The sequence below is a fragment of the Acanthochromis polyacanthus genome, chromosome 5, assembly GCF_021347895.1.
Source record: "Acanthochromis polyacanthus isolate Apoly-LR-REF ecotype Palm Island chromosome 5, KAUST_Apoly_ChrSc, whole genome shotgun sequence".
Lineage (NCBI taxonomy): Eukaryota > Metazoa > Chordata > Actinopteri > Pomacentridae > Acanthochromis > Acanthochromis polyacanthus.
This window is the reverse complement of record NC_067117.1, coordinates 34,689,026-34,716,291: the sequence shown is the minus strand read 5'-3', so window position 1 is coordinate 34,716,291 and position 27,266 is coordinate 34,689,026. Positions and strand designations below refer to the sequence as shown.

The 27,266-nt window shown below is 39.6% G+C and overlaps 1 protein-coding gene across 4 annotated transcripts in view; it reads left to right on the top strand.

The window, feature by feature from the left end:
• Positions 1-851: 851 nt before the first annotated feature.
• ephb2b (eph receptor B2b) overlaps positions 852-27,266 on the top strand; it is a 133,771-nt gene continuing 107,356 nt past the window's right edge. For all 4 annotated transcript variants that reach the window (XM_022209285.2, XM_022209283.2, XM_022209284.2 and 1 more), the window contains exon 1: positions 852-1,033. In XM_022209285.2, the coding sequence (XP_022064977.1) occupies positions 982-1,033 (52 nt within the window). In that variant the 5' untranslated portion in view covers positions 852-981. The remainder of the gene's footprint in view (positions 1,034-27,266) is intronic.

Sequence of the window (27,266 nt, the reverse complement as noted above, 5' to 3'; positions counted from 1 at the left end):
AAATAAAACACATTTGAAAATATATATGTTAAATTATATAATGTAAATAATTAGGATGACTGAATTAAGTCAAGACATTGCCCATTTGACTGGTTTAATAACTGTACAACATACAGATAATTATCAATCATCGCATTTTATTTAAATTTATAAATAATAAAACATTAGGCTAAAAAAAACAAAACAAAAACAAACAAAACAAACAACAGGAACAACAAAACATGCACCAATCCCGCCCCAAACATAATACAAACAAAAAACAACATTAAACAGCCTGGAAAAAAACAAAGTTAGTGAAAAATTGTGATAACGGCTTCAACTTTAAAGCACTGAAGAGAACCCTGGTACGTAAACTTACTTGAATTCTTCTCTCCACACGTCAACCTGTTTACAGCACCAAAACTCCATTAAGGACCGCAGGAACCTCACAGTGAAGTCCAAAGACACGTTTAAGCTTTGTTTGACGTGAGAATCACCAGTATTTCCATTTTGAGCGGTTGTGGCAGTGAGAAACGCTGCTCCATCTTTTATAAATGCCCAACATGGTCCCCAAACAACTTAATTATCGCTTAGGTAAGGGTTCGTGGACTGTCCTTCTCCTGGTGATTGACAGCGGGGTAAATTGAAGTGTACGTGAAGGGACGAACGCTCCTATTGACGAGCGGCCACATCGATGATATAAACATTTTAAATCGTCTTTCGTTAATTATATACATAAAGTAAGTTGTTTCTCTCCACGTGAAACTGACTGGATGAGCGTGGCGCTGAGACTCGTTGCTGTGTTTCTGTGTTGCTCGGTGCTCCCCTCTGTCTGTGGTTTTTTTGGTTTCGCCCAAACTTGGTTCAGATTTGAGTTGCTTTTCGCTGCTATCTGGGATCGCTCTACTGGAGGTGAAGGACCGCCTGTCCCCTCTCTGCTTTTGCTGTCAATGGCTTTCGGGACGTATTTTCTTGAATGTCTGGGCCTTTAAGTGACCAATAATGGATATTCTATGGATATTATGGACCATACCGGCCGTAATAGCTGTTGAAGGTAAGCTTGTGTTTTCCTCCGAGCGCCTACAGCCGCATCCTCCTGCCGGCTTTGAGTTTGAGACAAAGCGCGTGATTGGAGCTTTTCTTAATTCTGATCAAATCACTTTATTTTCCCCCTGCAGCCTTAATTCATGTATAGTAGCGTTACTGTCGCGATGCTTAAATGCAGCACAGAGTGGAGTCCATGCAGGAGGGATGATCACGGGGCATGAAACATATGCTTCCCGCATCTCGCAGGTAGCGCTCCGCAGAGGTTATTAAGACGCTAATTGCGGAATAAAAAGCACTGCACTCTTTGGTATTTTGCACAAGGGCCCAGAAATACATAGAAAACGTAAAGTCCGAGTCAGGTAAGACGCATCCTGTGAGTCCATGGAGGTGTGTCAATGACACTTGTCAAACAGTTGGTGATATAAAGACAAACGAGTGGCTCCCTTTAAATATTTTTCATTAATGCTGCGGACTAAATGTTCAAATATGCATGCTGGACATCCCTGTAGTTTAACCCACAAAAGCCTCTGTCTGGTCACTGTGCAGTCACAAAGCTTTGCTAAGCAGCAAAGGGCAGCAGTCAGCGTGGCTCAACGCACAATGGAACAGGTTGAATGGTGAATATAATCCCCTTTATGTGTGTTACAGTAGTTGGTCTGTGATGCTGCAGGAAACTGTGCAATGCAGGCCTGACCACTAATATTTTCATTATTATTATTATTACTATTACTAGTACTACAGTATAAAAACATGCATAATCTCTGGTGCATATAGGGGAAGTGCCATTGTGTGATCTGACTTTGATTAAAACAAACAAACAAAAAAACACTAGAGATAAAAGATATTTCCTTTAATTTAAGGATTTCCAGTCTGTGCTTTAGATGATCATTTCCAGGTGATTTTGTGCAGCTCCACTCACCACACTGAGGAATGGAAAGTGTCAGGCCGGTCATTTATTCAAGTCTATTTTGAGGATGCTCCCAGAAAACAAATGTTGTCTTCTTCCTCTGGTCAGTTTAACTAAACCTCGTAATTACAGGTGGGGCTAGGGAATTATTTAAAAAGTCGACCGAATCTAACTGCAGGATAAAGCAACAAGAAAAGAAAAAACAAACAGGGGGAAAAAAACACTCCCATTCGTGTTTACTGTAAAAGCATTTGTACATGGGAAATAACAACACAGATTTGAATTGAAAGACCTGTCAGGTTCCATGTACGACTGGCACACACTTTGACGAACGTCAGACGTATTTATGTAGACGACCACTGACTGCTCCAGTTCATGGTTTCAATTTAGTCACATATCCAGGACCTTTAAAGCAATCTCGGCGGCCTACGTAGCATTACATATTGGCAGCTTTAACAGTGCTGTAATAGCTTGAAAATGTGTATTTAAGGTTTGATCAGTCGACATCGTGCCAGACCATAATAATTATTTAGCCAAGTTATATGTGCAGTTTTAGCACGGCCACAAAAACAGGAAGCGGTGGACAGCATGCATTTTATACAATTCATAAATTCTAGTTTTTATTTACATGTTCTAATATTATGTCACGATTTCACTTCATATTCTGTCATGCAAGCACAATACATGAACTGTCTAAATTATCGGTCATGTCCCACATCTCAGTTTAAAAAAAAAAATTTTATATTGATATACACTCCGCATATACATTTTATTTTATTTAAAATATATTCAGTTAAAAATAGCGCCTGTAAATGTCACAATAATATGTATCGCCACTCGATATATATTTACAATATATTCACGATGATTTGTTTTCATTTAATTACTGATATTATGATTGCTCGATTGCTATTGAAATGGTTATTTATTTTTTGATTTTATCGCCGCCAATCTATTCCAAGAGCATCGGAAACACAGGATGTTAAAAAAGCCAAAAATAACAACTAATTCACACCACACAGTGTTCCACTTCCCCTTATTTCCTCTTTCTCTTAATAATACAAACTTGGTCATGGGACGTGGGTTTCTGTACTTGTAAAATTTACTGTGAAGAATATGTGAAAGCACCAAACACCAGTCCCTTAAATAGTTATTTCAGTGCATTAGTGTATTTACTTATTTTTGCTTGATTAAATAATATTACTGTTGTTCCTTAATGTTACAGTGGAAACCCATTGTGCTCGTTGCAACCACCTTTCGGGCCTGCGGTGCTTCCATTTTTGATTCGTAAACCAGCTAGTCCCATCGCCGACTCAGTACAGAACCCCTCCTCCATTTTACCCTGTGAATCACCCTAGTCCTCCGTCCAATGGAAATGCGAGGATGTCTTACGTAGGAAAAAATAAAGAGTTGAAAAAGAGGTCACTGCAGCTCTAATCTGAAAAAAAAAAACTAAACAAAAAAAACATCCCAGCATGCAACAGAAAAGAACCCTCCAGTGGATCGTTTTGACACGTTTAGTGCCGGAACAGTACATTTCTTCCATTGTTATTTCGGTTAATAGAGGGTGACGTCCTCACATACTTGTATTATTACTTATTGGTAAACGTTGCTAACTTAATATGCACCAAAGAAAACAACATGATGGAATTTCATTATTTGTTGATCGCGTAAATAAACGACAAATACTGTGCGAAAAGTTTAAAATAAGAATTTATAGAAACTGAATGGAGTACTCGCAAACATGAAAGGGCTACTTGTTATACAAATGATCGATGAATCGACCCGGGGTCCGTGCTGGAGGGGATTAGAGGATTAAAACCGGGGCCGAACTTAAGAAAATCCTTGCTGTGTCTCAAGTGTCCATTTTGCAAATAGTATGTCAACACTGCAACACACGTTAAGGCTGCAACACTGTAAACTGGCCTTGAAGTATGAATGCTTGAATATAGTCACTGCTTTATTTTCCTCTCTGTTCACTCTACCACGCTGCAGTATCTCCCACCGCTCCACTCAGGATCGCCATGTTGGACAGCAATAAATGGCATTCATTCATCAGTCGCGTTCGATCGTTTTTCAAAGGCATTTAATTTACCCTGTGGAATGTGAAACAACTCTAAATTGTTGATTAGTGTTAATGTAAGCTGATGCCATGTCTTATTGGTTTAGTTAACGGGAACAGACAAGGCTCTTTTCGAAAATTAATGGACATAGCACTGCCAAGGAAATTAGCCTAGCTATGTCAAACATGTCTATGAAAACACACTGTGGATTTATCCCTTCATTAGTTTACCCATTCATTGTCATCAGTGCTCGGTTGACAGGCACAGTAACAACAGCATCTAATTCTGTTGAGTGGAAATTCTCAGATTCATCCCCTGCCATAAAATTGTACTAGCCTGTATTGTTTGGAGGAGATGAAATTTACTAGGCGGATCATTTGGCTTTTCCGTTTCCGCCCCCCTCCGCCCTCCCCCTTTATGTTGTGGTATTACAGTTTGCGCTGTGCAAACACACAGCAGACGTTTTCTGGGAGGATTGGTGTTGCTATGATGCAATAACAACCTCCTCCAGACTTGTATGCAAGTCATTGTTGGGGTCAGTAGGATGATAGATCACTTTGATACATTTTTTTTCGTGCTCTTTTTCTTTGAAGGAAACATAATGGGACAGAAACCACAGCAGTGGATGGTGAAGTGGGCTAGAATGAGATCACAGCATGGAGCCTCTAAAAAATGTCTCGCAGATTTGATTGCATTTCAATATGCGCTGCATTCCTTCAGCGCTCCATTGAGCACTGGAGCCCTCTCAGTTGAACATTGGCAAACACTGTCCAAGTTGACGTTCTACATTTTTTTTCATTCAGTTTAGCAAATTACATACCACTCTATTACATTTGTATTTGCATTACCCTTTAAGTACCATTTTCTCTCACAATCTGGGACAACCTGACAGTTCAAGGCAAAGGATGATTGTTAATGTTTAGAATATCCAGCTGAGTTTGGTAAAGATGCTTTCATATGTAAATCCAGTAGCTGTTTCTGACCGGAATTGTTTTGTAAGGCATGGACGTGTGAGTGTAACATGGAAGCATTATGTTTTGTGGAAGAGTAACAAAAGACAGACGGAGGCGTGTTCTGAAATGGGATTAGATAAAGGTAAAATGAGCGACCGTATACAATCCAGTGTTTTCTCAGTCCACCCAATGAGCAGATGCAGGGAGCTGGCCTGCACGCCAACCGCCACAGTAGGCTTTCACAAAGAATCTGTCTCTATTCAAGCCTTAATCCATGCTGCCGAGGGCCCAGGCATTGTCACTTTGCATGCAAAATTTCAATTAGTGCTGGTACCAGTTGTTTCACTTGAAGGGGGGTGTCACATTTCAGAATCATCTATGGCTACCTTTAGGGTGAGATTAAGTATCACTGATTTGTTTAAGAAAATATCATGCTCCTTTCGTTGCATAAGGTTACTGACTGGGACTGCAGTATGGCCACTGCACACATTAGACGTAGACCATTAGTCTCACTACTAGTTATGAATGTTCTGGAATTTCTCTGTATTCATAGTTGATTATCTAAAAGTGAAGCATGAATCAATAAAGAAATGTTTCTCATAAGTCAGCCTTGTTAAAACCTTCAGTTCTGCTGTTGTATTTTTTTTTTTTTTAACCCCAGATGGCTCTGTGGGCAAAATGGTTCCTTACATTGCTCCTGACTTCAGCTTGTTCAACCAATTTAACTTAGGTTTCACTTCAACGTGTGATGAAGTGACACTGTTTCCATGCTTTCAGCTGTTCAGCTCTGACTGCTGTGGTTCACTGTCAGGAGCCAACTCTTCATTCTCTCCTCATTAACGGTTCCACTCCACACACATTTGCCCTCTAGAGGTGATGCTAGAATGGCATTTTAGTTTGTGTAACGTATGTGGTGAAAGAACTGTAGTTCAGGAAATCCAATAGTGGATTTAAAACTGTGATGAAGCAGTATTGACAAGGCTTCAGGGTGTCACATATGTGGACCTGGACAGACTTTTGAAATCAATAAGCAGCTCATGTTGGTATTTTTAAAAGACAGCACAGCTGATTTGTGTGTTACGTAGGTTGACACGACGGCTCGAAAGAGGAAGTTGTTACTCTGTCCCAGTTTACAGTGAAAATCTAACCATTGCTGAACTGTTCAGCACATGACTGCTTCGGTTGTTTCTGGAACACAACTCGGACAGACCGACAAGCTCAGATTGTGTATCATATTTGAGTCAAGTTCACTTATGCTCACTTCATTGAATGTACTGCAGCGTTAAGAGTGGAAGTGTCTAAGGATCAGCTTACTTGAGTTCTGAATTTAACTACCACACTTTGTAGAACTACAGTATACATTAAACAGACAATACAGCCTCCTGAATGACAGCCGCAGCCAGTAGCCAAGCCACATTTAACTGTCGTACTGCACAGCCTCCACAGACAGTACTCAGTGGTTTAATACTTAATATTACCATAAAGGTGTACACAGGGTACTTGAGGTACTCTGCAGTAAAACTGTAATTACTGTAAACCTGGCGTTTTCACATGCTCTGTATCAGAAATCTTTATATACTGCTGCAGTTTGACTAACTTGTGTTTTCTTACTTTGATCTGCTTAAAAGAAGAACAGGTGCCACTTTGGTCTATAATCGGGCCTGATTAGTTTGCAGAGAGCAGATGGTCAGATATGGTCGCTACTTGATGCTATCTCAAAACAAAAATATTTCCAGAGTCAACAGGTGTCTCACATCTTTCAATATATCGCACAGTGCTGCTTGTGCAACTGAAAACAGTGGATTTATTTAAAGGTATATATCATTTGCATTTGTTTCCATTAAGCCTTTAAGTAGCACAGGAAAAAAAAACATTGTATGCAAAAAAAAAGTACAAATAAAATCTACAGCAAAATTAGTCAGTAAGACACTTGCATATAAAACACTAGATTTTAAATTAACAAGAATTATTTTGCTGTGAAGCATCATTGTAGATATGCAGAACCTAGAAAGAAGATAATTAGTATAAGGTAATATTTGTTCCCAGACAAAAATGTTTTTGTCCCCTTGCTGTTGAAACAACATATTTTAAACTATTTTAAAGAAAATATTGATTATTAAAACTATAATAGCCTATAGCTTAACCATTTAGTAAATTACACAAGCTGCAGTATGAAATAGCCATGCACTTTAGATTAACTTAAGAAAAGCTGTAACTTGTACTTTCTTATCTGCAGATAAACTTTACCCACCTGCTTTTTATCAGGATTAGTGATATCAAACAAAAGCATGCGTGGGAATAGCAGTTGCACATAACGTTTAGCATGTGATAGCAAAGTCATTAATGTGTGCTTTTACTTAAGTTAATTTCCAGTCCTCAAAACTAAAAAAAAAAAAAAAAAAAAACTAAAGTGTTTCAGATACTTGATGTCGAAACTTTTTATGGAACTTATGTTTTCCATCTATGCCACGATTATCTTCTGTAAGCAAAAGTTTTATTTAACCCAATTATACACATTAAAATAATCAAATTAAATATATATATATATATATATATATATATATTTTACAATTTCTGAATTAGCACTTCAAATGCAGCATATGTATATAAAACAGTATATCAATTTTGAGACATGCTATGGATAGATTTTGCTTCTAACTAGATTTTTATATAACACTAGTATTACTGTGTGCTGTGAATGTTGAAAAGATGCATTGCATATAAATGTATTATTTAGTAGGGATCAGGTAAATTACGGGTGTTAGGAGTTTTTTTTTTGCAGTGCTTTAAAAATAAGTGTGCCTTGTGATTTGAGGGCTATAATTTTTTCAGCATGTTGTTGGCAAAACAATGCGGTCAAACAGTGAAAGGGGAAGACTAACAGAGTTATAGTGCTTCTAATCCTGACAGTTTAAAACAGGGCAAAGATAAGATCTTCAGTCAGCCCCGTGGTGGAGGGTTTTTCTGCTCATTTTTACACTGTTACGGTATGTCTCTGTCATGTATTACCTAATCAAGTATGCAGTGAAAATGCTATAAATTAATTCAGGGAGTTTCATTCTACAGTTTAATTTGAGTTTGTGACCAATAAGCCAGTGTTAACCACGCCAATTAATGTGTTTTTTTTTTTTTAATTTTTTTGCTGACTAGAACAAGACTAGTTTGGATAGTTAGGGAAGAAACTTGCCTTACCTCTCCGTAACCTTTCTGATATTTCACATAGGAATCTAGATCAAGGGTGTTCTTATATCCTGCTATCTTAATTAGCACATGTTAATTGGCAACGCGCAGTCTCTTGGTAAGTCATATTTATTAGGGAGAGCCTGATTCATCCCAACCCGTTGGGAATGGAAATCATTAGGGGACAGTGAGATGTATTTCCAGACATTATTCATAACAGGAAACGTGTATGCACTCACAATCAAAATGGCCTGGCAACACTGAGTCCTAATTTGCAGGCTGAATTCTCTGTACAGTGTGCTTAATTTGACAAGTGTCACCCATTATGTGGAATTGGGCGGTTTTGTGTCTTTGTCACTGTATATTTCCTCATTTTTTCCAGGCAGGCAAATAAGTCTGAAATCGAGTTTTCTCCAAAACATGAGCTGCACTCATCAGTTTGACCCCCTCTCCTGTCACATACGTCACTCGAACGTCGACGAGTCGTACGCATTAATAATACGGCACTCATAATGTTCAGCCCAGAAACGACTGAGCTAGGCTCGTGGATAGAGAGGCAGAAAGAGGAGGAGGGAGAGTGTACCCTGAGAGAGGTCAGACCTCGTTTCAGAGACCCCCGTCCACACACACCCCAGGTACTGTGACACTGCCTTTATGAGAGCGCCTGGAGAACACAAACCCACCGGATTAGTGTCTGTCTCTCAATGTCCCCGGGAGCAGAGCCCATCGGCCGAGACAAAGCGGGGCTGATTGCGTTGTCATCTGCATCACAAAGGGAAGCCTTTTCTACCTGAACCGCTGCCTGTGTGCCTCGCCACACATTACATCTATCAGCGACTCTGGACCCACGTGACATCTGCCTTTTGTTTTTTGTCAATCTCTGTCTCCCCCTCTTCCATTCTTTCTATCCGGCCTGCACCGTCTGTCCACCGTGGCCCATATCAACAGCAAAACCCCCTCCCCCCGCCTTCCCCTCTCAGAGGAAACTAGCTTCTTAGCCTGCACCAGCACTGCCGTTTTCTGTTTTTGCCAGTAGTTATGTGCTTAACGCGGTGTGCATCATCTTCTCTCGCTGCAAAGAGCTCCTAATACATTCGTTGTTTTTCCCTTTTCCCCTCTGGGTTCGGCTGGCTAGCTGTAGCTCAGTTCAACCGTCATGAATACACAGAAGATAAAAGCCCAGTCTCTCCCTGTCATACCCTAACAGGTCTATCGGTCTCACTCGGACAGAGAGAACACCCCAGCAGAGGTGCTGCCAGTGAGCATGATGTGTTTTATCTGATTAGAGCACTGGGCAGGCAGGCTCTGCCCCTCTATAAGTAATGACTGTTGTCTTATGTTGTGACCTAGCCACGTCAAACAGCCACAAGAGATAGATTATGCTTCCATTTCTGGATTAACCTCTTTCGCCTGTATATACATGAGTTTATCATAAGCCTTATATTGGCTTTGATATGGGTTGCTGTACTTCACCATCATCAAAGAAATTACTCTTTAGAGTCTCCATTTTCCTTTCATATTTTATGACCTGAATAGGCACAACTCTTTATCTGTGTGAAATAAAATTTTCATTTTCCGGGGAAACAAAGATCTTTGAACTGTCTCAGCCTCCGATAACTGAAGATGAAAGGAACACTTTTTTTTAATCTCCCATTGAAGATATTATATGAATAAATTCAATAGATTAAGCGGGGAATGACATTTGAAAAACAGATGGAGGGATGGAAACGCAGAGAATGACTTTTTCTGTCCTCAAGTGTGATAGTTGGTTTCTATTCGCAACTAATTGCATTAGCTCAGAGAATAGGGAATTAACACAAGGCAATTAACTGATTTGGCCTTTGGCTGTGACTTGTCTGGTTTTAGAGCGCTGGAGCTCATCCTGTATTTTCATAGATTAATTTTCAAATTCCATTCAGTCTGTTGCAGAACCTTGTAAACTGTGCAATATGAGACCCTAGACCTTGATATAATTCAGCAAAATGAGGGAGTAAAATTCACATTGTTGAGTGCATAGCAGCCACAGGGTTGGAAGGTGTGAATCTGCTAGACCAGGAGATCCCTCACAAGTGGTAATGACATATCTACAGCAGTGGGAGGCAGCAATGCACTAAACCTTGCCTGGTATTTCAGACAGAAGAAGAAGAAGAAGAAGAAGAAGAAGGAAATTCAACGCAGTTTTCAGTAAAAAACGTGTTGTGCTTTGTTTGGAAACGAAAGAAAGCATCGCACACAATGAAGAAGAGGAGTTGTTCAAAATACCGGTGCAAGTTTCATTGTATGGACTTCGTTCAGGTTTAAACAGTCGGAACAGCTATCCTGCAAAATTAGATCGGGTAACAACATTTGAGATTCAACCCATTAATGGCTGAATTTATTTACAGTTAAATAAGAATGATTTTTCTGTGTTTTTTGCTTTCCAGCTGATGCTAAAATGAGTGGAGATTGTTAATTTATCTATTGCACATAGAAGAGATAAATAATAATAATAACAGAGATATAATAATTAGGTCCTACTCTGAGCAGTCACACAAGAAAGCCAGTTTGTACATGAATACACACAAACGGGCATTGGAGGAATGGATACACTATCTCAATAGGCGTTAAGGGGTTAAGCTGTTTGAGAAAGGGTTTTCTGTTTATGATTAGTTTTGCACAATGTCCTTAAAATCTTTACCATTAAGACATCACTCACACTTTGTTAAAGAGGCTTTAGTTGTTCAGCCATGTAGTTGCCATATCAGTGATTTTTCAGATACATTTTCTTTAAGAATAGCAAATATACCAGGATACTGCTACTGTTAAATTGCACCTTGATATAAATTTTGACGCTAGCACCCAGCCCATAGACCATATCCATTGCTGTAAGAGTTGGTTATCTGTAATAACACTGTACCACTAATAATAAAATTTATTTTATATCTGAAAAACTGAAGTTCCAGATGGACAGTTAAAAAAATCAACAACAACCCACTTCTTACTACTTAACAGCTCGTAGTCTTAAAAAAGGAGGTTAGGTGTCAATGACTAATTGTCAACAGCAAATGTGTAATTCTTTGTCATTTCTTAGCAATTTAACAAATATATTCTTCACTGACGTGCGTGGTGTGTTTCTAATGGCATTCCTGTGTCATAAAACACCTTTAGTATACTTAACCTACTGACGCTTGAACAATGTTTGGAGAAAGAAACATGTAAGCTGATCTACGCAGGCACATATTTACACAGTCATGAGCACAAAAGGACATCTCTTTTGACTGATGATATCGGACGCACAAAATAAAAGAAAAATGTGGACCATGATGACATGACAACATTTTGAAGACTTGAAGATATGTTTACTTATTTATATACACTATCTTACAAAGGTTTGGGGTCACCCAACCCAGTTTCATGTTTTCCATGAAAACTCACACTTTCATTCATGTGCAAACATAACTGCACAAGGGTTAAAAATCATTAAAAATCAACCATTTCCAGCTAGAATAGTCATTTACCACATTAACAATGTCTAGGCTGTATTTCTGATTAATTTAATGTTACCTTCATTGAAAAAACTGCTTTTATTTCTAAGTCACCCCAAACTTTTGAACGGTAGTATAAATATATACACCCAGTTGTCACCTTATTACATGCACATTGTCTAAGCTAATTCTGTCTACTACAGCACTCCTTATAACCGCTTGGAACATTTAGTTCTTTTGTGGAGGTGTTGATTCATTTTTTTGGCAGTTCACTGTGTTGTTAAACTGCATAGTGTATTACAGAGAGGTGTTTTTATTTAGCCCACCCTCACTGATTATAGAGGAGTGGAGTGAAATCATGAAAGTAAAAAATAGAAATTACTCTAATTATAATGTGGTACAGCAATAAAAACTGCAGCCTCTAAAATTACCATAAAAACATTAAATCCTTATGAATGAAGCTAGCATTCGTTGCAGGGATGTTGTATTAGACTGCATTAGTTTTAGCCAGGGTGTACCAAACAAAATGGCAAGTGAGAGTAAATATTTAGCTTAGCAGTACAGTGTGCCCACTGTAATGTTAACTGATTGAAGAGAAAGAACCGAGGCAAACGTTGGTTCATTATGTTTTATTTTTGTAGATGTCCGTCAGTCCCTAAAGTAAACCTAAGTCATGTCAGCCAAGTTGTAGTCATGCAACAGATTTCAGGTTACTTGGAAATGACAGCTGGAGTAAACAGTGAACCATGCCATGGTTTATTTGTGAGGATTAATATTCAAACTGAAGCATAGTTTGGATTGATGAAAGACAGGACTTTGCATTTTTTTTCTCTTTTCTCTGACCTCATACCACTGCCATCACTCTACCTCGGATTACAGCTCCAAAATCAATAGCCTCAGACTCAGCAAAGATTAGACTCCTATGATTGTGTTTATGGAGCCCTATCAATTGGCACTTCATTGTTGTCGTTTCATATTCAGCAAAGCCGATGATAAATGCACCATTTGGGCAGGGAGAGCTTACCTGAATTTACATAATCACTTGTCTGAAAGTGGATCTTGTGGAGGGAGCAATCAGCAGCATCTGCCACACTCACACTTGTAAGGGCTCCTGTTATTGCAATAACATCTTGTCCCTCTCTTGTTCCAACTAACAATTCGTTGTTATTTTATTCTAATTTCAAACCTGTTAAAGATTTCCAGCAGGAAATACTATCTCTAAAACACATGCCCACAGTTCTATAGAGCTGCCAAAGCAAGACCGATACACGTCCTTTGGGGTCAATAAAACAATGTCTGGAATCACAATGCAGCCATGAGGTAACGCGGCTTACAGAACGGGAGCCAGGTATATAAGGAGATGGTGAAATGATGACTGTTTTCCATGCCTTCCCCTGGCGGAGGCCTTTCGGGTAGAAATCACAAAGGATCATTTGGGAGGGCAGCTGGAAAATCCATAGAGAATCTCGGGAGACCTGCTGTGCCTGTGAAATCAATACAGAGATCCAGCTGAGACCATTAAATGAAATGAATGTCATATGATAGGGTTAAACATGTAGAATATTATTATTCATGGAGTCCAAATAAGTTTTTCATCTGCAAATAATACAAGCAGGCACGGATGTCAATAAAGGAACCACAGAATGTCTTGTGTTTCTTGCACCTACTATGCAGCACATACAAGCAATCCATCAAGTGTCTGACTTATTGTTCGCTCTTAAGGCGGAGAGGTATGCAGAGTGGGCAGCCGAGAAAGTTAAATACATTGGAGCTTTACTTCATTTGATCTGTGTTTCATTGTAGTTTATTACCAATAAGGAGCAGTAGCCGATTAAAGTTGGCAGCAATCAGGTAGCAGGCACTCGGATAAAAGCAGACCACCGACCGCTACGGCTTTGATATTTGGGGTTTCTTTCCTTCAGTACACGGGAGAATTGCCCCTAATCTACCGAGAGAGATCTTTAAAAAGAATTTTATAACCGTTTTGATATAAATGTACTATTTGATGGTGTCAGGACAAATTATTTATCGTATATTAATATACACTACTTTTAAAAAGTTTTTGGATCACCCAGACAATTTCATGTTTTCCATGAAAACTCACACTTTTATTTATGTACTAACAAAATTGCACAAGGATTTTCATTTAGCCTTTCAGCACCATTAGCCAACACAAAGGAGTGATGGTTGCTGGAAATGTTCCTCTGAACCCCTATGTAGATATTCCATTAAAATCAGCTGTTTGCAGCTAGAACGGTCATTTACCACATTAACAATGTCTACACTGTATTTCTGATTCATTTAATGTTATCTTCATTGAAAAAACTACTTTTCTTTTCAAAAATAAGGACATTTCTAAGTGACCCCAAACATTTGAACGGTAGTGTACATTTCAATAGTATGCAGTACTTGATAAAATGAATGGTAAGGCGTTTGAAGGTGCTCTAAATTACTTAATTTTTGTGTTTATTACATGCCAGAAAATTGAAAGAAAACATACAATGTCTTTGACTGAAGGTCACAATTTTGAATTTTGAAAACCCAGAAGTGTTAATCTTATGCATTCACTTCATAAGATGAATAAAAGCAGAAAATCCTCACCGAAAAGCTCCAAAGCAGGGACTGTTGTGACATATTTATTTGCAAAATGTTCATTTTATGTCATATAAATGTGGGCTCACAGTCACACTCAGACGGTCACTGACTGGCCTTGAGCAGTCGAGCTGCACTGACAGCGTGCAGGAGTTTTTCCACTGCACTGCACAGCAAGGTAATGTTGTCTGTCAGAAGCACTGATGAAGCTTTGCTAACTCTGTGATTGTGTATTTCATTCGTATTTCATCAACTTCCACAATACTGGTTCAGCAGTCGAAAGCATATAATGTGAAGCAATGGGAAAGTTTCAGTTTGCATTTGCAGTGCCTTAAGAAAGACTGATATCTCAGAATACAAATTGACGTTCAGGAGTATAAATGTACCCCTATGCTCTGAGATTCTGGTAGAAGCTTCAGAAGTACTGAGAGCTGAACACAGACACAAAAGCAGAGCTTTGTCTCTGGTCTGTGGAACAGACGCACAAGACCACTGCAGTGCGGTTAAACATGGCTATCCCCTGTTGTGAGGGAGGAGTACAAATGTATGTCATCCTGGTTTGTCTTGGCTGGTCATGCAGACAGACCTGGGCAAACAGAAAGATTGATTATTTTTATTTACTGTTGTTTGACCAAACCATCATCAGGTCTGTTATAGAGCTAAGGGAGGCACATTTTGACTGCTGATGATTGTATTTTTCAATTTATTTGTATGAAAATCTATACAATGCATCGAGGCAGAGTTATGTGACGATCAGTGCTGGTTTGTCTGTTTGCCTGTTTGTCTGTTAGCAACATTACTCAAAAGCAGACCAATGGATTTGGAAGACATTTTCAGGGAAGGTCAGAAATGACACAAAGACCAAGTCATCACATTTTGGCAGTGATGCGGCTTACAGTCTGGATCCACGGATTTGTTAAGGATTTTCGTATCATTGTGAGATAGTGACACAGCGTCACTGTAACTATGACTACAAGTGGACGCAACATCAGCTCCCTGCTGACGATCACATGGTGATTGGGTCCTACTACAAATCCAAGACCACGGATGTTTTAAAGATTTCGATCTGCCAGAAATTTGTGCGATTGAGCAGCCTTTGGCGGAAGTACTGCGATCTTTTCTTATGCTTTTCTGTGTGCATTTTTACTTTATTTGTGGTTTGCCACTCTGTTTGATACAACATATATAGCTATTGGAATGAGCAGAACCTTTAAGCCACTACATGGGCAAACCAACACACCACTGTCCCGAATTAAAAGTACAACAAACAATATGTCTTTTGCGGATTCCTTTATCCAGAGTGACTTACAAAACCATATTTTGGCATGGGTGGCCTCAGCAGGGAAGGAACCCCAAAAACGGGTACAGTTACTCGCATGCTGCGCTTATTGTGGTAATGCCCCAGCCTGATTACACCTCTTCTGAGCACTTTTCAAGCTGCTCCCCTTTACAAATGGTTTGACACTTTGTAGTGGTCAAGGCCGGCACACTGCATGCTTGTAGCGCCTGTACAAGTTGATGGGGCTATTAGGAAGCCTGCCCGTTTGGTTAACAGGAAAAACATGTTTGGGATTCGGGGTTTGTCAGCATCTGTGTGATACTCTGGAAAGAGTGTATATCTGGGAGTTGTACTGCTCTCTGCGTGGTACTGAGTGATGGAAAAGGTAGAGCTGGACCTCACTTCTCTCACTCTGCTGACACATTGCCTTTTATATTGCTAAATGCACATAACAGTATATCATAAACAGATTTCCCTACATGACACATGCTAGCAGACACACACCTGCATTATAATCCAGCTTGGTGGCTATTTTTGCGGCCAATTAGGAGGTATAGATGAAGAGAGAATTTAAATCCTTGCTCCAGATGTCCCTTGGCCACACTGAACTCAGCAGAGAAAGGCAGTCGTTGTTTTGACGTAGCTTCGTTTTGCCTCACTGAGCAAAATAGAAAGGCTTTGGGTCATTTTACTATGCGACTTAACTTTTCTTTCCACCATAAGAACCAGTAAAATAGCACATTACGCAAAAAATGATTTCCTTTGATCTTAGTGCCTACAGTGATATGTTCTATTTTTGAGCAATAGAAATGTAGACCCGTATTAGTGTTTAGTGCTTTTCCTCCTTACAGACAGATTTTTGGCATGAACACGTACTAATCTCTATTTCACAGATACTACCATGCTTATTTTCTGTCCCTCCTACCCTGTCTCTGTGTTTTGCACACACACAAAAGTATGACCGCTTCTGTCTACACTATTTCAGATTCAACACCTGCAGGTTTGGGCCGTCAGGCTTTTTTGGAATTATGGCATTAGCATGGAAACCAGAGGCCTGAAGCTGGATTAGTCAGGGAAGTGTGAACACAAGGTTAGGGCAAAGATGGCCTTTCAGCTGACATTTTGTCACCATACTTTAACTCCTGTATATCCTGTCACTGTACCTGGTAAATGTACTGTCACAAAAAGAAAAATGAGTTCTCGTTTTACTGTTTGCTTTTGTAGATATATTTTTTCCCCTTTCTCTTTTTGGATATTTTGGCACACACATCTGATTTCAGTACATGTTACAGCCTGAGGCGTGCGTCTTGACAAGATTTAACTTTCTTTTTGCTGAGTGAAGATTATTGTAACTGGCAGCTTCTAAACGATTTTGGTTAAAAAAAAAGGTTGAAATCGCTGTTAACCTAAGCCCGAGGTGTGTGCTGAACTGACTTCACTTCAGCACACACCGAATCTGCTGCGACTGCAAATGAAACAGACATTTAACATGTTTCTATTTCAGATGTTCGGTATCCATAACTTTCTCCGCATGCAAACCACAACACAGACGATAAAGTGCGTAGCGGCACATTTATGAAGTTTGAATAATGTTCAAGCGTGGCAACATGCCAGCTATGAATTTACAAAAATAGTGCTTATCTATTTAGTGATTGAAATGAGATGGTTGTTCTGGAATTGTCAGGCTGACAAAAACACAATCCAAATTTTATAAGCACGTGGAGAGGCAATCTTGACCCGCACATAATGCCGCTGCTTTTATAACTGTTTCACTGCACTCCAATCACTGTACAATGGATAGGATGATGAGCTAGTTTTAAAAAACATGAGTTTTCAGCTTAAATGATGCCAGGAGAGTAACAGCTATTATACAGTAGAGCTAGACTGCAGGAAATTTATTTTCAATAAGAGAATCTTAATGTTTTAAGCTTGGACTTAGCCCTCCAAACACTGCGATGATTATGCCGTAAACACAGTTATAGATGCATTTATTGTGCCACCACTTCAGAGGAAGTAGAGGTAGTAGTTAAGCTAGATTATACCTTACAGAAAGTGATTACTTCAGCAAAAGGAAACGGTAGATCTCAACGTTTTTTGCCTTTCCATTGTAGCAAGGTGGCTGGCTAAGAACTGAAAGCTCCTAATCCTTCAGTTGACAAAGGAAGTGTGTTAAACTTTTTATACTCGTTACACACTTAGATCCATGTTAGGTAGGTGGAGGCCACTTCTCAACAGCTCACTACTCATGCCCTCATTTCAAAACACTACACTTTGCTGCCATCTTATCTCCTTTGTCCTGCTTCAGGTCTTAAAAAACAGCCTCGCTCGCTATCCTCTGTCTGACCAGCCGCCACCCGTGTCATCCCAATGCTAATGTGAAACATTAACAGCCTGGGAGCCCGAATAGAAAGACACCACTTCATAGAAAGCATTACCTGTCACCCTGTCTCTGGATTAGGACTTCTCCACTGCCAAATGATTTAAGGGCCTTTGCTGGGTTGTCAGGAGAGACATGATTGTGCCTGTGGCCATAAAGAAACATATGTGCTGGCTTTTTTTTTTTTTTGTGGAAATGCGTCAGGCAGGCAGCACCAGATGTGTGTGGTGAATGGTGTTGGGAGTTTTTTTTTCTCACTTGAGCGTGTGTCCTGACGCCGTGTACAGCTGCACAGAGGAAGAGTTAAGTCCGTTTCACAGGGAGTGAGGAGGAGGTTGAGAACCAGCAGGCCTAATTGAAGCAGTTAATGGGCTGTCTGAAGCCTTCGCTCTAACCAACAATGCACGTTGAGGAGCTCTTCATCACTGAATCACTGTGATATAAACAGCTCTTATAGAAAGAGACGGTTCTGGCCAAGACAAGACAGGGGAATTTTTAAGATATAAACACTGGTTGATGAATAGTGTCATAACCCTCCTCTGCTCAAAACTTTTCATTTCTACTCAAGCAAGTTTCTATTGAGGCTAAACACTTTACTTTAGCATTTTATCTTTAAAACAAAGTGCTGAACAAAATCGGCTCTGACATGATTTAATTTGCTTCCACTGAAGCCTTGTATATAGTTTGTGCAATCTAGTGGCATTATTCTGGCAAAAGAATTTGGATGATCTTTTTACTTGTCACTTTTGTTTTTTTAGATCTGGAATTCCCTGAAGACATAGTTCAGCATTAAAAAAACTCAATTTTCACTGTCACATTGGAACACGCTTTCATGTGTTTTCACTTATAAGTGCTAAATACGTGGATAAATAACTTAAGAGTATTTTTTGCTGTTTTACCAGCCTCAGTTGGTCTCAGCCCTGTCTTAACCACATCCCTCCCAAACCCCATTCCTCTCTGCCTGGCTTTAGTCCCGGCATAGTCCTTCTTCCCAGCTCTATCTCTGTTCCTCCCACTGCAGCCACAGCCCAGATCCCTGCTCAACTCTCAGTTCCAACAAAAAACAGACTCGATGGGAGGGAGGCTATATGCACTGTGCACACACTGAAACCTAAAGCTGTTTTAGAGGGAACTGGACCAGTTAGGAACCCGTGTCTTGCTCAAGAACATCTGACTGAAAACAGAATAGAAAGTGGTCCTCGTTCATTTACCCCAACTGGTCTTTTTGACCACTGTCTTGTTGGAGTGTTGAATGTTGAGCGTGGGAGTAGCTGGGAGGCTGTAGAGCAGGTGGGGTGGCCTGTTGCTTATATTTAACATCACTGACATGGTGAATTGCTCCTTTGGGATGTACGCTGGAGAAGGTGCAAGGTTGTGTCCGAGGCAAAGTGTGGCTGAGTTTAGTGAAGAGACATCCATTATATCAAGGCTTTGCAGCTGCATCGCATATTTCCCAGCATCCCAGGCTGGCTGGCACTGTTGTAGACGTCCACTGGGGAATTGGCTGTGTGCAAATCATGGCTAAATATACACAAGTGGACTTGAGAAAGAGATGTACCTGAAATATAATGCTCTTGAATAGCTTTAAGTCAGACAGAAGATAAAATAATGAAGTTACCTTACACAAGATGTAGACAACGCTTGTGCATTGTAATGCAGTCTGAAATAATGGATAAATCTACAACGAGCTACCTACTTGACCAAACACATGACAAGTAAATTGTGCTATGTGTTGCCTTGCAATCAGGTGTCTTTTTGCAGCAAATGAAACTATTTGTCGAGAGAACAGTCTAGGTAAAAAAATTATAATAAGATATTCATAGAATTCATGAATGTGGCCTTGAAGCACTGACATTTCAGAAGAGTCTCTTTACAGACACATACGTAAAAGGTGGGAAAAGAAAATGATGCATAAACCATGAAACAATGTAGACAGCATTAGTCACATTTTGCAGTGAGCCTTAATCACCCGGTTGCAATTAAAACTCTTAACACTCTGGCTAGACGGTGTTTTAACCCTAGCGTCCAACTCTCACATGCTTCTCCAGAGAGTTTTTGGAGTACACTTAAGATAACAAGCTTTTTTCTTTAGCTTCATTTTTTCGCTCTGTAATCAGTTTCAAATGAAAGCTTTGGCAGACTTCTTACGGTTGCATTTTGATTCAGCCAAAAGCTTCTTGCAAAATGCATGAATAGTCAGTGAGAGTTCATTCATACAATCTCAGCGACAAGTGCTGGCATTACAGAAGATAATCTCTATTTGAATGATCACTTTTCTTTTTGTGCTTTTTACAGTTTCAGTAATTATATCTATCATAGAAAATGTGTCTGTTGACGACAGTCTGGACTGAGGCCCATGATTATTCTGTGTGATCTTTTACATTTGACAGAAGGTCAAGAGCAAGAAAACAAATCATTGTGATAAGAACTTTTGAATAAACTTGAAATATAGGTGGGGGATATCATTCTGTGTATTGAAATGTTGTTTAATGTGAGAAACAACAGTTAGATTTTTCATAATAATAATTTTGCATTATTGCTGTGATTTAAAAAAAATATTGTCAAGACCACATTAAAATAGAAAGTCAGATGTAGTTTAGAAATATACATTAAATCCTTAGAAATGTCTTTATTTTTGAAAGAAAATCAGTTTTTTTCATTGAAGATAACATACTAGATAACATAACACAGTCTAGACATTATTCATGTAGTAGATGACGATTGTAGTTGGAATTTTTAATTGAATATCTCCATAGGGGTACAGAGGAACATTTCCAGCAACCATCACTCCTGTGTTCTAATGCTACTTGTGCTAGCTAATGGTGTTGAAAGGCTCCCTGATAATTAGAAAATCTGTGTGCAATTATGTTAGCACAAGAATGAAAGTGTGAGTTTTCATGGAAACATGAAATTGTCTGGATGACCCAAACTTTTAAATGGTAGTTGCATTTATTGCAAATCGGACTGAACTAAATGTATAATTGTTGGTGCATGTAATAACTACTTCTTTAACACCTTCTTTAAGCGATTTTTATACAGCTGCTGCTACTTTGCATAGAAATGCATTGCCGCAGTGAAGTCTAGAAAGCACAGACCTCCTTGCAAGTTCTTTACTGGTGACTCTCGGACATTTTTCCTTCTCTAAATGCAAATAGCAGTGATTCTGTTGCTCATTACTGTCCCCTGCTTATGCATGACTTTACAGCCTCTCAGCCAATGCCAACAGGAGTTTACACGGCTGAGTAGGAGTCGGATGTGATTTCAACGAAGACCATCTGCACAGAGGATCTTTGCTCGTGCGAGCAGCATATGCCTCAGTATGTAGATAACAGGGCCGGTAAACACGCTTTGCTCCCTGAGTGAATTAACCTGTCAGGACACGCTCCCCGTTGTCCTTCTCCTTGGTTGGAGACTATCTGACAGTGAGAGGTTAAGTCTCAAAGCCCCCCTCTGTCCTCCTTAAAGCACATACCATCACACACACACACACATACCAGATCCATCAGTAGAGCATGAGTCATTAGTTCCTTTTTAGCTCTCTGGCCAGTGGACTCAAGCTGATTGCATATACTTGACTCAGGTCTGGGATTGCTGAGGGACTTACTGCAAACAATAATCACATATTTTTGTTGGACTGCAGGATCCTGAATTGACTGCAACCAACTGCCTTTTCCCTGTCAGCAGCAGTATTTAATGTGCTGATTATTGAAGCCAGGCTTGGCAGGATGTGGTCCAAGCAATATATTGCGCAGACGTGATGAAGTTTAGTACAAGAACCATAGGAAGGAAAATCATACCTAATCTCCTCATTAAGATAGCACAAGTCAGCATGCAATTTCTGTCACTCTGTGCGCGCTTCCTTTACATACATAATGGCAGCCAGCACCAGGAGACGGACTCAATATGGATTTTCTTATGTGGATTAAGCTATTGTTAGGTTTTGGACAGTGTCTCAGCAGATGTTGGTGTGCTCACTTTGTCGTGATCAGCACATGATCTGTATTTCAGAGAGGTAAGCAGATCATTTACATGTATTACACAGCTGAGTAAGTTTAAGCGTTCAGCGCCTTAAATGGAGAATATCTGTGAGATCTAGGCGAAAGATGTGCAACATAGGAAACAATAAAGCGGTAGAAGTGGTTTTCAGTGCACTTAGTGACATGTCTGCTTGGGTTAACATAAAGAACTCTGCCCTTGTTTTCCACTGCAGAGCTGCTTTCATGTCAACTACAAGCAGATCGGCAAGGGATTTGGCCAGCTCTGCTTAATCATTGCCTCACATCATGCTCTTCTTGGAACAGATAGCCACACTTAGACTGACACGTTTATGATTCACGGAAAGAAATCTACAGATTACGGCATAGATTTGATCTATAAGTCACTGAAGGGGCTCATTTTATTTCCACTGTGAGCAGAGATGCTGGCTTTGTTGTGCTGATTTCCATAATGTTCACAGGTGGTAGAAACCATGTAAGGGCTGCACTCTGACTGTTATTATCCCAGACAGCTAATCAACAAGCCATTCAGCCAACTAAACAGCAATTCAGCTTTCTCAGAAAATAGATAACCAGCTACCTCACCAGTTATTTAGTAGTTAGCCAGTTAATACTTGAGTGAGGCAAAGTCAGATGGATTCACCTGGTCAGGGAATTCTTGTGGCTCTTGTGCTTAAGCAAAATTTGTGTTACATGATTACATGATGATGACTTCCCAGGGTAACTCAGGTAAATCACTTCCTCTCTTCAGTTTTAAGACTATGTAAAATATATGTGTATTGCTGTGTTATCAGTTTAACAATTAAAAGCAATCTTTTTTTATTTTCTACAATAATTGCTCATTCAGTATGCATAAACAGTGGAGAATTACCATGTTCAGAAATGAAAGAATACAGAACAGAATTCAATGTTTTACAGGACTTTTTGTGTTTTTGTGCTGGAGATGTATTTATAAATAATGCGCCTGTACTAAATATCTGTTGCTTCCCCTTTCATGTTTGAATTTGCATCTCTTCAATCTCTTCTGTGAACTAAAAGCAGATTTTTCAGGAATAAAATGTAGAGTGACAGACTGGTAGAACAGTTTGTCAATGCCACTGAACCCGCTGAGTGTCTTGACTATTTATGTGTATATGATCTCTTGATGTCCAGCCTCTCAGGTCAACAGTGGAGTTGATAGCATCTCCATTGCATTATTCGTTTCTGCACATTCTCGACTGTTAACATTAAAGTGATTCTAATTAACAGTTTGATGCTAGTGGCAAGGCAATGTTTAGCTCCATGCAGACCTGATAGATGGGCTTTGATCTCACCCATGCTACCACTTATCACTGGTAGTTTAATGACTGACAATTTTTTCTGTCAGTTAGTAAAGCCACTACATTTAAGGAATTGATTAGTGTTTTGGTGTTGAGGTTTTAAATCCCTTTTCCCATGCTGAAGCTGTTGTGGAGCACTGCAATAAGAAGCAGCTAAAAATAGCTACAGTGGTCCATTCAAACAAATGCTGTTTGGTTGCAACATGCTCTGTCTCTTCCATCTTTCTTTCCTTATTTAGAAGCAAAGTGAGTGTAGAAGTTGTTTGGAGAAAGCTGATACTGGTGATGGTACATGCACCATAAATTGTGCTTGCTGTAGCTGCTAAGTTGATGGAAAGTGTATGAAGCATAGGTTAGGATTAGCGCCTCTCCTATATGTCAGGGAAGTAGAAGTAGATTGGACAGACCACACCAGTATGACCAGTGAGAACAAAGGTGATGACATGTATTTGGCTTCCACAGTTTCTCCAAGATGCTTGCGGCTCATTGAAAATATGCACAGTCATGTTTCCAGAGGTTTCTAAAACCTCAGACCTGCAGCACTGCTGTACACATTTAGTCTAATATTGACTTCATCTAAAATGAACATTAGTTGAGTACCTTGCTGTTTCTGAATGATCTCTCCCCCTTTTACACGCTGCTTTGTGTAATAGCCAGTATCCACAGAATGAAAGCATTTAACTCCAATCAATGGGATTTATGGCTGCTTTAAAAGGCAAAGGTGTCTTTTCTCTCTTCAAAGTGCTGTTTTGGCTGTCTTCCAGCTTAGATCGGACCAATAGCTGTGTATGATGAATTGTTATTATCTTGGCAGCCTGCTTAGGATTCACACTTCTTTCCAAGTTTGAAAGGGCTGCAACATCTCCCTGCATTAAGCAGTGGAGAAGCGGATTTGAGCAAAGTTTTACCTTCCAACTATATGTCATGTCTTACTCTGCAAGGATAAGACCAGACAAATATAAACCAAACAAATGCAGTTTGAGCTAGGGATTTATTGGACAGCTTACACGCATCCCATCCTTACTTTCCCGGGCTTCTGTTCCATCTCTCTTTTATGCTTCTCAAATTCAGGAGAAAGTAATGGCATTCGTGAAGCCATTAGACAGTGAGTTTTCCCCCTTTTTTTTTCACAGATTAGCTCACACAAGCAGAATAAATTGGGAGCAAGTGTCAAGGAGTGAGTACTGTCTGGGTTAACAACAATTTTCTTTCTGGTTCTTCTCATGTGGAGGAGAGGGGAAAGGAATGTACCTCAAGGGTAATGCCAAGAAGATGGAGAGAGTTGTTTTATCAACTTCAGCACTGCTTTTTAAGTAGTTGCTGCTGACTTTGACATTGTGGAGTTCATATCTGTCAGTGAGTGGTATGTGATGTCTTTTAGATCCAAACCATGGCCAGGGAGTGCTCATTTTATTGGATGACCAGTGTATCCTGTGGGAGTGTATAAAAGGATATGAAGAACATAATGTTTCTAGCCCATGTTTACTAAGCTCCTTTCCATGTCTAGTCAGAGACATCGTCTGCAATATGATTATGGTCAGGGGAAATCCTCACTCAAGTGTGGGGATTTTTCCTTGACACTGAACAGATTAAAAACAAATCAAGTCTCGCAATTTGATAACATTTGAGTTCAGATCAAATCAGATGAATCCAATAGATTGCCACCCCAGGTGATGCACAAAGGTTGGGATCCTGACCTTTAGCTCTCTCTCCGCTGACGAACCCTTCTCGTCATGGCCGGTGGGAATGAAAGGTGGAAGAAGGTTAAGACTATTGGATGACCCAGGAAGCTATAGGAGGTGGAAAGCTATAATCAGCTTCACATCTCTCCAAGGCTCAATAGCGTACTGTGTCCTTGTATAACTGTGCTGTGTAGTTGTTAGACTGAAATGCGCATAGCTGGGATATGGTCCAAGCCGGGATATGGGACTCCCGAATATGAGATTTCATTATCTGATAAAGACAGATTGAACTTTCCCAGCCAATGTATTTATTGTGCTCAGGACGTAAACTGGAAATGGAATGCTTCCAACCTACACCAGCATAAGTGAAGTTACTATTTGCAGTGTGGCAACTCATATCATATTTTTTTCCTCCCGACTGCTGCTGTCATTCAGAACAGTCTTTTCTTGTCTGAATATAACATGATCATTTTAAAAACCTGCATTTGCACTGACCCATAAAATCTACAAATAGTGACTAGAAAGGAAAATTCCTTCCTCAAAAAATAGCACTAAAAATGGATCCAAGGGTCCACTTTATTATGACTCATGCTATTTTTGTTGCACTTACGTTTCAGACATTGTTATGCATGAATTACGCTTTAAGAGCAGGCTACTGCTTAGCATGAAATTGTTAAAAGGCCAACAGTGAGAAACCTTTCCTGCCCCTCTCTGTAAGCTTCTTGCAAACTAAAGCTTTTATTTTCCCACAGTAAGTGCTGGAGTTCATTGAAGAATAAGTGAGCAGTAATGTATTAGTGCATGCAGCTTTTGAAATGACAGGAAGTGATTCAATTGATGCTGAATTATGTTTGCTTTGCATGTGATGTGTTTTGTTCAAGAGCCTTCATTTTGTGCTCTGTGAAGGGATTTGCCCCACTGCTCAAGAATGTGGTATTGTTATTGTTAGGAATGCTCATTCTGAATGTATCACGGTGATTTTGAAATAGAAACGGAACTACAATATTTTAATAACCACTTGCCATGATTGCAGCTCATATCCTGTCCAACTACAGTCTTATATTGAATAAGAAAGTGAAATAGTACTTATTATGTGCTTTTAGATTTTTTGGTGAATGTCAGGATTGATTTTGAAAAGGGAGTGGGGTCTGGGTTGCTGTCTATAGACTGCGCTTGGGAGCTCATTTGCCTAATCTTGGGAACTAGAGTGGAAGCTGTGTATAATGAGGACTAAGGCTTGTCTGGGATGGCGATGTGGGGTTGGGGTTGGGGGAAGCGAGTCTGAAAGACATGAAGGTATTAATCGGACAAAGAGGCAACGGAGAAGTTTATGCAGATAGAGAACGCCTGTGGAATGGTCAAGCATTTTTGCATTTTGACTGCCTTTGTGCAAGTGCAAATCAAAGGACAGGGGAGAAGCGAGAGAAAGAACGGAATGGAGGGAAGCATTCAAGTTTTCTGGAGGCTCTTCTTGAAAACTTTTTTTTTTGCATGTTAGAGCAGCAGGGGCAGGTTGTGATGTTGCAGACCATGGAATGTGTAGGTTTTCTTGGAGGCTGAATCGTTTGGAGCATGTTTCTCCTTTGTCTATCCCACAAACAAGAAATCTAAAAGCTGGCATAATAATAAAGAAAGTGATTATGCTTTCTGGCAGAATTGCACATTTTTAGTAGCTGAAATGGACTGAGTCAGGATTAAGGGAAAATAAATTCCAAATGTTTTATATTCATGTAAGAATGCTGCTTTTGCTGGTCAGTTTCAAAGAAATGCAAATTAAAAGTGTGTAAATGAATGCCTTTCCTGGGAGAGATTTTCATGCATCTTACAAAGCCCGCTCATGCATGAGGGGGTTGTGTGAAGTGGTTGATTCATCAATATTTTAACAAAACTGTGTTTCAGATACAGTAAGCCTTAATGTGGCAATCTGAAAAGTGAATTACACCAAAACACGAAAAGTTTTTAAAGACATTTTGATGTTTTTCCTTGCTAAAGTATGTCCCCGGTGATGTTCTTTTCATCCAAAATGACTACAATTTCCTGTTGCCTAATTTTCCTTTAAAGATTCCAAACGCTAACATATTTGTGTGGCATTACATTACACAAGGGGAATAATTCATGCAAAATATATTTGAAATATTTTGGGAAATGTAATCATGTGTTCTAACTTAAACTCCTGCTTAATGAGATTTATTTGATGCTAGCAGAGCAGAGCTACTTAATTCTCTATTTCTCGTTTTAAGCCCAAGTCTCACATAACCCCCTAGGAAACAATGCAGCATCATTATCAAGCTGTTTAGTTTCAGTGAGTTATGCAGGCTCTCTGCCCATGTGTAAGTCTGCATGCATATAATTAAGCTCCATTTCCCACTCAGGGATATCTCAAGGGCCATAATAGCCTCCACAAACACACAGATACACTTTCTTGTGAG